General features: G+C 34.2%; 1 protein-coding gene across 1 annotated transcript; it reads left to right on the top strand.

The window, feature by feature from the left end:
• The first annotated feature begins 8,055 nt into the window (after positions 1-8,055).
• LOC131419143 (DNA endonuclease RBBP8-like) lies at positions 8,056-11,062 on the top strand. The gene has a single exon (XM_058564003.1). The coding sequence runs from the start codon at positions 8,331-8,333 to the stop codon at positions 11,031-11,033; it is 2,703 nt and encodes a 900-aa protein (XP_058419986.1). The 5' UTR covers positions 8,056-8,330; the 3' UTR covers positions 11,034-11,062.
• Positions 11,063-12,552: the final 1,490 nt, after the last annotated feature.

Here is a 12,552-nt window from a genome sequence, read left to right as displayed (position 1 = left end):
GGCAAGAGAAACAATAGAAAAAATAAATAAATGGGACTACATCAAACTAAAAAGCTTCTGCACCACAAAGGAAACCACCAACAAAATGAAAAGACAACCTAACAATTGGGAGAAGATATTTGCAAATCGAATATCTGATAAGGGGTTAATATTCAAAATATTAAGAACTCATACATCTCAACAACAAAAAAACTAACAACCCCATTAAAAAATGGGCAAAAGATCTCAACAGACATTTCTCCAAAGAAGATATACAGATGGCCAACAGGCACATGAAAAGATGTTCAACATCATTAACTATCAGGGAAATGCAAATCAAAACTACAATGAGATATCACCTTACTCCTGCCGGAACAGCTATAATTAAGAAGACAGGAAACAACAAGTGTTGGTGAGGATGTGGAGAGAAGGGTACTCTCATACACTGTTGGTGGGTGTGCAAACTGGTGCAGCCACTATGGAAAACAGTATGGAGATTCCTCAAAAAATTAAGGATAGAACTACCATATGATCCAGCTATTCCACTGCTGGGTATTTATCCAAAGAACATGAAAACACCAATGTATAAAGATACATGCACCCCTATTTTCATTACAGCATTATTCACAATAGCCAAGACTTGGAAGCAACCTAGGTGCCCATCAAGGGACAATGGATAAAGAAGATGTGGTATATATACACACTGGAATACTACTCAGCCATAAGAAACAACGAAATCCAGCCATTTATGACAACGAGGATGGACCTTAAGGGTATTATGCTAAGCAAAGTAAGTCAGAGAGAGAAAGCCAAATACCATATGATCTCACTCATAAATTGAAGATAAAAACAACAACAAACAATCGAATAAAGACAGAGATTGGATTGGTGGTTACCAGAGGGGAAGGTGGGAGGAAGGAAGGTGAAACGGATAATCAGGCACGTGTGTGATGATGGATTGTAACTAGTCCTTGGTGGTGAATAGGATGTAATCTATACAGAAATCGAAATATAATTATCTACACCTGAAATTTATATAATGTTATAAACCACAATAAAAAAAAGAAAAAAGAAAATAAATACTAAAATATTAGACATATACCAAGTATACAAATAATTCTACTAGATGCAAATGCTTTCAACATACAAATAAAAAGACAGAGATTGTGAAAATGGATTTTTTTCAAAAAACACCATGAAGCAAATATATGCTGTCTATACTTCAAATATAATGACACAGGTAGATTAAAAGTATAGGATGACAAAGATACATGCAAACACTAATCAAAGTACCTCAACATAATAAAGTCCATATATGACAAACCCACAGCCAACATCATACTTAATGGTGAAAAATTGAAAGCCATCCCTCCGAGAACAGGAACAAGACAAGGGTGCCCATTCTTACCACTCCTATTCAACATAATACTGGAAGTTTTGCCAGAGCAATTAGGCAAGAAAAAAAAATAAAAGGAATCCAAATTGGAAAAGAAGAAGTGAAACTCTCACTGTTTGCAGATGACATGATCCTATATATAGAAAACCCTAAAGAATCCATCAGAAAACTATCAGAAATAATCAACAACTACAGCAAAGTTGCAGGGTACAAAATCAACTTACAAAAATCAGTTGCATTTCTATACACTGACAATGAATTAGCAGAAAGACAAATCAAGAGTACAATCCCATTTATAATCACAACAAAAAGAATAAAGTATCTTGTAATAAACTTTACCAAAGAGGTGAAAGACCTATACACGGAAAACTATAAGACAGTATTGAAAGAAATTGAAGAAGACATAAAGAAATGGAAAGATATTCCATGCTCATGGGTCAGAGGAATCAACATGGTTAAAATTTCTATACTACCTAAAGCAATCTACAGATTCACGCAATCTCAATTAGAATTCCAATTACATACTTCATGGAAATTGAACAAAGAATCCTAAAATTTATATGGAACAATAACAGACCCAGAATAGCCAAAGAAATCCTGAGAAAAAAGAACAAAGTTTGAGGCATCACAATCCCTGACTTCAAAATATACTACAAAGCTATAGTAATCAAAACAGCATGGTACTGGCACAAAAACAGACACAGAGATCAATGGAAGAGAAGTGAAAGCCCAGATATAAAACCACACATCTATGGACAGTTAATCTTTGACAAAGGAGCCAAGAATGGAGAAAGGAAAGTCTCTTCAATAAATGGTGTTGGGAAAACTGGAAAGCCACATGCAAAAGAATGAAAGTAGACCATTATCTTGCACCATACACAAAAATTAACTTGAAATAGATTAAACACTCTAGGTGTTTAATGTAAGACCTGAAACCATAAAAATCCTAGAAGAAAATATAGGCAGTACCCTATTTGACATTGATCTTAGCAGCATCTTTTCAAATACCATGTCTGACCAGGCAAGGGAAACAAAAGAAAAAGTTAACAAATGGGAATACATCAGACTAAAAAAGCTTCTTCAAAGCAAAGGAAACTATGACCAAAATGAAAAGACAACCTACCAACTGGGAGAAAATATTTGCAAATGACTTATCTCACAAGGGGTTGATCTCCAAAATACATAAAGAACTCATACAACTCAACAACAAAATAACAAACAGCCCAATCAAAAAATGGGCAGAGGATATGAACAGGTATTTTTCCAAAGAAGATATACAGATGGCCAACAGACACATGAAATGCTGTTCATCATCACTAATTATTAGGGAAATGCAAATCAAAACAACAATGAGATATCACCTTACACCAGTCAGAATGGCTATAATTACCAAGACAAAAAACAACAAATGTTGGAGATGATGTGGAGAACAGGGAACCCTCATGCACTGCTGGCGGGAATGCAAGCTGGTGCAACCACTATGGAAAACAGTATGGAGATTTCTCAAAAAACTAAAAATAGAAATACCATACAATCCAGCTATCCTACCACTGGGCATTTATCCAAAGGACTTGAAATCAATGATACAAATAGATTTATGCACCCCTATGTTCACTGCAGCATTATTCACAATAGCCAAGAGTGGAAGCAAACCAAATGCCCATTAACTGATGATTGAATAAAGAAGGTGTGGTATATATATACAACGGAATACTACTCAGCTATAAAAAAAGGCAAAATCATCCCATTTGCAACAACGTGGATGGACCTTGACAGTATGATGCTAAATGAAATAAGCCAGAGAAAGACAAATACTGCATGATTTCACTCATATGTGGAAGATAACAAATAGACAGATAAAGAGAACAGATTAGTGGTTACCAGAGGGGGTGGGTGAAAAGGATAAAAGGACACATATGTACTGTGATGGACAATAATTAGACCACTTGGGGTGACCATGATGAAGTCTACTCAGAAATTGATCAACAATAATGTACACCTGAAATTACACAATGTTATAAACCATTATGATCTCAATAAAGTTACTGGGAGAAAAGAGCTGGATTGGCTATATTAACATCAGAAAAACTATACTACAGCAAAGAGAATTACTAGTGATAAAGAGCAACATTATATCAGGGGGCAGCAAACTTTTTCTATAAAGAGAAAGATAAATATTGTAGGCTTGGTAAGTTATGTGGTCTCTGTTGCAAAAATATAACTGTCTTTATAGTACAAGACAAGCCAAAGACAATACATAACGAAAAGGCTTGGATGTAATCCAAAAAAATTTTATTTACAATAACAGATGGTGGGCTAGACTTGGCCCAAGAGCCATGGGTTGCTCAACTCTACACTTTACATAAAGATAAAATGGTCAACTGGTCAAGAAGATATAATACTCTTGCATATGTATGCACTTAACAAGAGAGTTTCAAATACACAAAGCAAAACCCGACAGAACTGAAAAAAGAGACAAATCCACAATTATAGTTGGAGAGCTCAACACTCCTCACCTCAGTAATAGATAGAAGACAGAAAATCTGCAAGGATATAGAAAAACTGAACCAAACTGACTAAATTGACATTTACAGAACATTTACATTTTACCCCAAAACAGCAGAATATATATTCAAGTACACATGGAACATCAATCAAGATAGACCATATCCACGTCATAAAACAAATTTTAACAATATTAAGTAACTGAAATCCTATAAAGTGTGCTTTCTGACCATAAAAAGATTAAATGAGAAACTAATAACAAAGGTAAGAAGAAAACCTTGGAAATTATACTACTCACTTCTAAATAATCCATGGGTCAAAAAGGAGGTATCAAGGACAATTTTAAAATAATCTGAACTAAATAAGAGTACAGCATTTCAAAATCTGTGTAATGCAGCCAAAGTAGTTCTTAGAGAAACTCTTAGCCTTAAATGCTTATATTAAAAAAGAAAGACAATCTAAAATCAGCAATTTAAGCTCTCATATTAAGAAACTACAGAAAGACAAAAATAAACTCAAAGAAGGTAATGATAAAAATAAGAGCATAAATCAATGCAATTGAAAACAGAAAACATATCAATGAGACCAAAAACTGGTTCTTTGAAAAGATCAATGAAGTTGATAATTATCCAGGCAAGACTGACAAAGAATAAAAGAAAGAAGATACAAATTACCAATATCAGGTATGAAAAAGGGGCTATCATTACAGACCCAACAGACTACAATGGCCAATAAAGAGATACTATGAAAATCTCTACCCAAATACATTCAACAACTTACATAAAATGGACCATTTCCTCAAAAACCACTACCTGCCCAAACTCACTTAAAATGAAAAAGGCATCCTGAATAGTATTATATTAAGAAATTGAATCTGCAGTCAAAATTCTTTCAAAACTCGAATCTCTCAAACTGCTCAGATAGTCTCACAGTGAATTCTGCCAAACATTTTAAAAAGAAATAATATCATTTCTGCACAACGTATTCCAGAAAACAGAAAAGGAGGAAACACTACGTAACTCATTTTATGAGACAAGAATTACCTTCATATCAAGTCAGACAAAGACATTACAGAAAAATAAAACTACACAACACTATTCCTCATACAGATGTAAAAAACATATTTCTCCAACAATATATTAGCAAATCCAATTCAGCTATATACTAAAAGAATAATCCACCATAATCAAGTAGGGTTTATCCTAAAAAATATAAGGTTGGTTCAACATTCACAAAGCAACCAATTTAACTATATCAATAGGCTAAAAAAGAAAAAAAAAAACCATGATCTTTCAATTGATGCAAAGCTTTTGACAAAATTCAACATCCATTCATGACAGAAAAAGTAAAAACCACTCTCAGCAACCAAGAATAGAAGGGGACTTCCTCAACCAGATAAAAGCCATCTACCAAAAAAACCTATAGGTTACATCATACTTAATGGCGAAAAACTCAATGTTTTTCTCATGTAATGAGGAACAAGGCAAGGGTGTACACATGCACCAATTATTCATCATTATAATAGAAGTGCTATCCAGATCAATAAGGCAAGAAAAAAAAGAAAAGAAATGAAGATAAGAAGGGAAGAAATTAAACTGTCCCTGTTCACAGATTTCTATGAAGAAAATCCCAACAAATCTACACCAACCTGCTACAATATATGAATTTAGCAAGGTGATAAGATATAAGCAACACAAAAAAACCTCCATATTTCAATATACTATGAATGTGCAATTGGTGAGCAAAATTTTAAAAAAGAATTACCATTTAACAAAGCTCCAAAAGAAAATGAAATATTTAGGGAACAAAACATGTATAAGAAGTGTATGCTAAAAACTATAAAACCTAATGAAAAAATCAAAGAGGACCTAATTAAATGGAGAGACATATCATGTCTATGGACTGGAAGATTCAACATAATAAATATGTGGATTCACTCCAAATTGATCTATAGATTTAAAGCAAGTCCAACAAAAATCCCAATAATATTTTTTTGTAGATATAAGCACGCTGACTCTAAAATTTATATGAAATGTAAAAGAACTAACAGCTAAATCTATTTTGCAAAATAAAAGCAAAGTTGGAGAAAATATATTACCTGATTTTTAGCCATAGTGTACAGTTACAGTAATGAAGACAGCATGGTAACTGCTTGGTAATAAACTATCATATTATTTTCCAAAGTGGTTCTACCATTTTAGGTTCCTATTAGCAATATGGTTTCTCTGCATAATCACTAGCGTCTGGTGTTATCACTATTTTTTTTTTTAATTTTAGCCATTCTGATAGGTAAATAGTGATATCGTATTGTAGTTTTAATTTGCAGTTCCCTAATGACTAATGATATTGAACATCTTTTCATGTGCTTATCTAACATCTGACTAGTCTCTTTGATGAAATATTTGTATGTCTTTTGCCCACATTCTAATTGGGTAATTTTTTTCATTCCTGTTGAGTTTTGAGAGGTATTTAAATAATCTAGATACAAGTTAAATATTCCAGATTCAATATTCTCGATATTAGATACATGTTTTGCAAATACCTTCTCCCCATTTTTAGTTTATTTTCATCCTATTCACAATGTCTTTCAGAACATGAAAGTTACTAATTTTGATGAAGTCCAATTTATCACTTGCTCTTTTTATGAGTCATGCTTTTGGTGTCAAGTCTAAGAACTCTTCGCCTAGCCCATGGGTCCAAAAACATTCTCTGATTTTTTCTATATAAAAGTTTTATAGCTTTATGTTTTGCATTTAAGTTTATGATCCATTTTGAGTTAATTTTTGTATAGGGTATAAGGTTTATATCAAATCATTGACCATATTGGGGTCTATTTCTGGGTTCTCTATTCTGTTCCACTTATCTATGTGTCTACCCAGACATTAATACAACAGTCTTGACTATTGTAGCTATATTACACCTGAACATCAGGTATTTTTTCAACCCACTTTACACTTTACCAAAATTGTGTAGTGATTCTAGATTCTATGCATTGTTATATAAATTTTAAAATAAACTTGTTAATGCCTACACAAAACTTGCTGGAATTTTTATGGGAATTAAATTAATTAAACAGATCAATTTGGAAAAAACTGACATCTTTACTATGTTGAGTTTTCCAATCCATGAACATGGTATGTCTCTCCACTTATTTAAGTTTCCTTTAATTTCTTTAATCAGTACTTTATTTTCAGAATACATATACTCTATACATTTTGTTAGATTTATATCTAAGTATTTCATTTTCTTTGGAGAATTTATAAATAGTATTGTGTTTTTAATTTTGATTTCCCCATGTTCATTGTTAATATATAGAACTATGGTTGATTTTTGTATCCTGTGACCTTGCTAAACTCACTCATCCTAGAGATTTTCTTAGGACTTACTATGAAATTTTCCTTAGGATTTACTATGTATACCATCATGTCATCCACAAATAGGGATAGTTTTATTTCTTCCTATTTAATCTGTTTGACTTTTTTTTTCTTGCCATATTGCACTGACTAGGACATCTGGTACTACGTTGAATAAGAAAGGTGAGAGCAAACATCCTTGCCTTATTCCTGACATTAGGGAGAAAGCATTTGGTCTTTCACCATTTAGTATGATGTAAGCTGTAGGTTTTTGTAGATGCTTTTTATCAAGTTGAAGAAATTCCCCTCTCCTCCTAGTTTGCTGCAAGTTTTTACCATGAATGTGTTTTATAAAATGCCTTTTCGGCATCAATTGATATAATTTTTCTTTAGTCTGTTGATATGGTGGATTTCATCGAATGATTTTCAAACATTGAACCAGTCTTGCATACCTGAAATAACTGATCAAGGTATATAATTATTTTTATACATTGCTAGGCTCAATTTGGTAATATTTTGTTGAGGATATCTATGCCTAAGCTCAGGAAATATTGGTCTACAGTTGTCTCTTTTGTATTAGCGTTGTCTGGTTTTAGTATTGATGCAACACTAGCCTCATAAAAATTAGTTGGAAAATGTTCCCTCCTCTTTTATTTTCTAGAAGAGATTGTACAAAATTGATGTTAATTCTAATTTCAATGTTGAGTAGAATTCCTCGGAGAAATCATTTTGGCCTAGTGCTTTCAAGTTTGGGAGCTTTTAAATTATGGATTCAGGCGCTGCGGGCGGGTCCGGCCGCCTCCAAGCGCGGCCGGCGGCCTTCGGGCCCTCCCCCGTGCCCGGAAAACGCGGGCCGCCCGAGGGGCCGGCTTTCCCGCCGGGGCTTTGCAGGCTGGTGAGGGAAAGAGGAGAAAAGCGAGCGGCCGTCTCTTTACAGGCCCACAGCAGGCCCGCTTCCCTCCTGGGGCTTTCGAGAATCTCGAAGCAATCTTGGAAGCTGTATTTCAGCTGTCCAAAGACAACTTCATACCTGTATAATGTAACAGAAAAGGTCAGAAAACATCAGGCAACTAGAAGTGTGGAACGTCTTAATCAAGATGAACGTCTCTGGGAGCAGTTGTGGAAGCCCTAGTTCTGCAGATATATCTAATGACTTTAAGGATCTTTGGACAAAACTAAAGGAGTATCATGATAAAGAAGTACAAAGTTTACAAGTAAAAGTAACCAAACTGAAAAAGGAACGAATTTTAGATGCACAAAGACTAGAATTCTTCTTCACCAAAAATCAACAGCTGAGAGAGCAACAGAAAGTCCTTCATGAAACTATTAAAGTTTTAGAAGATCAATTAAGAGCAGGATTATGTGATCGCTGTGCAGTAACTGAAGAACATATGCGGAAAAAACAGCAGGAGTTTGAAAATATCCGGCAACAGAATCTTAAACTTATCACAGAGCTTATGAATGAAAAGAATACTCTACAGGAAGAAAATAAAAAGCTTTCTGAACAGCTGCAGCAGAAAATTGAGAATGATCAACAGCATCAAGTAACTGAGCTTGAATCTGAGGAAAATGTTATTCCAGATTCACCAATAACAGCCTTTTCATTTTCTGGCATTAATCGGCTGCGAAGAAAGGAGAACCTCCATGTCCGATACGTAGAACAAACACATACTAAACTGGAGCACCCCGTGTGTACAGACGAATTGAGGAAAGTTCCAAAATCTTCAACTCATCTACAACATAAGCCTAACGAAAATGAAATTCTGGTGGCTGAGACTTGTGATCAAAGTCAATTTCCAATGGCTAAAACACATGGAACAAGCAGTTACCCCACTGATAAGTCATCTTTTAATTTAGCTACAGTTGTTGCGGAAACACTTGGACTTAGTGTTCAAGAAGAATCTGAATCTCAAGGCCCCATGAGCCCTCTTGGTGATGAGCTCTACCACTGTCTGGAAGGAGATCACAAGAAACAACCTTTAGAGGAATCTACAAGAAATAGTGAAGATAGTTTAAGATTTCCAGATTCTAGTTCAAAGACTCTTCCTCCAGAAGACTTGCCTACTCGGGTATCATCTCCTGTATTTGGAGCTACGTCTAATGTGAAAAGTAGTTTAGGTTTGAATACAAGTTTGTCCCCTTGTCTTTTAGAGACTGGGAAAAAAAATCATCTGAAAACAGCACCTTTCAGCAACACTTCTAATTCTAGATCAGAGAAAACTAGATCAAAATCTGAAGATAGTGCTCTTTTCACACATCATAATCTTGGGTCTGAAGTGAACAAGATCATTAGCCAGTCATCTTCTAATAAGCAGATGCTTATAAATAAAAATATAAGTGAATCCATACGTGAACAGGATAGTATTCATCACATTAAAGATGCTATTACTGATAAAGATAAACATGTGATGCCCCTGAAATCACTGGGAGGCAGAACATCCAAAAGGAAGAAAATTGAGGAAGAAAGTGAAGATGAAGTAAGCTGCCCCCAAGCTTCTTTTGATAAAGAAAATGCTTTTCCTTTTACACTGGCTAGTCATTCTTCCATGAATGGAGACTATGTGATGGATAAACCTCTAGATCTGTCTGATCGATTTTCAGCTGTTCCGCGTCAAGAGAAAAGCCAAGGAAGTGAGATCTCTAAAATCAGATTTAGGCAGGTGACTATCTCTGAGGCTTTGAAGCCCGTTCCAAAAGGCTCTTCCTCAAGCCACAAGGCCTTAAGTGGAAGCTGTACATTAATCAAAAATTCCCTAGAGGAGCCCTATTTACAGGAATGTGTCCTCCAGTCCTTGAGTAAATCCTCTCCAGATAATAAAACACCATTACAAATAAAGGAAGAAAATCCTGTTTTTAAAATCCCTCTACGTCCACGTGAAAGTTTCAAGACACAGAATCTTTTTGATGACATGAAGGGTGCTGGTTCTCATGAGCCGATAAAAAGAAAAACCAGGTCAGTCCATGGAGCATGTGAACTTGCATCAGTTCTTCAATTAAATCCATGTAGAATTGCTAAAACAAAGTCTCTACAAAACAGCCAAGATGTATCTTTTGAAAATATCCAATGGAGTATAGATCCAGGAGCAGACCTTTCTCAGTATAAAATGGATATTACTGTAATCGATAGAAAGGATGGCAGTCAGTCAAGATTAGCAGGAGGAGAGACAGTGGACATGGACTGTACATTGGTTAGCGAAACTGTGCTTTTAAAAATGAAGAAGCAGGAGCAGAAGGGAGAAAAAAGTCCAAATGGAGAAAGAAGAATGAATGATAGCTTGGAAGATATGTTTGATCAGACGACACATGAAGAGTATGAATCCTGTTTGGCAGATAGTGTCCCCCAAGCAGCAAATGAAGAGGAGGAATTGTCAGCTGCCACAAAGAAACCAAACACTCATGGTGATAAACAAGGTAAAGTCAAACAGAAAGCGTTTGTGGAGCCATATGTTAAAGATGGTGAAAGAGAGACTAGCTTACAAAATTTTCCTCATATTGAGAGGGTTCGGAAAAAAGAAGAGAGAAGAAAATTGCTTGGACACACATGTAAGGAATGTGAAATTTATTATGCAGATATTCCAGCAGAAGAAAGAGAAAAGAAGTTGGCTTCCTGCTCAAGACGCCGATTCCGCTACATTCCACCTAACACACCAGAGAATTTCTGGGAAGTTGGTTTTCCTTCCACTCAGACTTGTATGGAAAGAGGTTACATTAAGGAAGATCTTGATCCTTGTCCTCGTCCAAAAAGATGGCAGCCTTACAATGCAATGTTTTCACCTAAAGGCAAGGAGCAGAAGACATAGGTGTTGAAGCAAAAACAGGACAGAGCACAATTTTTTTTTCTTTTTAGTTATTTATAGTTAAAGTTGTTATTAAACATTGATTTTTTTTTGATCTTCTGTAAACTGATTTATAAGTCATTTTTCTACTGAAAATATTTTTAAATGGCATTTACCCACCATACAAACAACTATTTAAAATGTGGATAAGTGTACGTTGTATTTTCTTGCTTTTGCACCTTTAAAACAATAAGGTGGTTTCATTTTGCACTCTAACTTAAGAGCTGTTTATTTACTTTATTTGGTAATACCTAATTACAATTTTGAAAATAAAAAATAAATAAATAAATAAATAAATAAATAAATTACAGATTCAACTTCTTTAATGGTTATAGGACTATTAATGTTTATTTCATCTTGGATAAGTTTGGTATTTTATAGTTTAATAGGAATTCGTCCATTTCCTATAAATTTTCAAATCAAAGGTATTTATGTAGAGGTGTTTGTAGTGTTCTCTTATTATTCCTTTAATAGCTGCAGCATTTGTAGTGATATCCTTTGTTTCATTCCTGATCCTGGTGGTTTGTGACTTCTCTCTCTATCTTTGTCTGTCTTGGCCATTTGATTTTTAACAGAGGTAAAAAAAAAATTCAATGGGGAAAGGATAGTCATTACAACAAATGGTTCTGGAACAACTGGGTAGCCATATGGAAAATAAAATGAACTTCAACACAAACCTCACAACTTATAAAAAAATTATCTAAAAATGGATCTTGATCTAAATGTAAAATTATAAAATGTTTAGGAAAATATAGAAGAAATTCTTTGTGAACTGAGGTTGGGCAAAGAATTCTTAGGCATGATACCAAAAGCAAGATGTATAAAGAAAAAATTAATTAAGCTTTATCAAAATTATTTTTTTCTGCAAAAGACAGTTAAAAGAATGAAAAGAAAAGATACAGACTGAGAGAATTATTTGCAAATAACATATACAACAAAGTTCTTGTGTTCAGAATTTATAGAAAACTCTCTACAACAAAAAGTAACCCAATTTAAAAACAGGCAAAAGACTTAGATATTTCACCAAAGAGTATACATAGATAGAAAATAAGTAAATGAAAAGATGTACAACATCATTAGTAATTAGAGAAATGCAAATTACAACTACAATAGGATACTACTAGAGACTTATTAGAAGAGATAAAATAAAAATTCTGGCAATACTGAGTGACTGAAACTCTCATATAATTCTGGTGAGAATGTAAAATATTACAGTCCCTCTGGAAAAAGTTTAGTGATTTATTGTAAATATAAACACATACTTACCATGTGACAAAGCAATCTGACTTCTGGCTGCATACTCCAGAAAAATGGAAAATCATTTTCACACAGAAACCTGTACAAAATATTTATAGCAGTTCTATTCATAACTGTCAAAAAATAGCAACAACCCAAAGGTCTTTCAATGGATAAACTAACTGAGTTACATCCATACAATGGAATGCTACTCAGCAATAAAAGATAACAAATCTTTGACATTCAA

Source organism: Diceros bicornis, chromosome 20 (genome assembly GCF_020826845.1).
Source record: "Diceros bicornis minor isolate mBicDic1 chromosome 20, mDicBic1.mat.cur, whole genome shotgun sequence".
Taxonomy (NCBI): Eukaryota; Metazoa; Chordata; class Mammalia; order Perissodactyla; family Rhinocerotidae; genus Diceros; species Diceros bicornis.
This window is presented reverse-complemented; position numbering and strand designations above follow the sequence as displayed.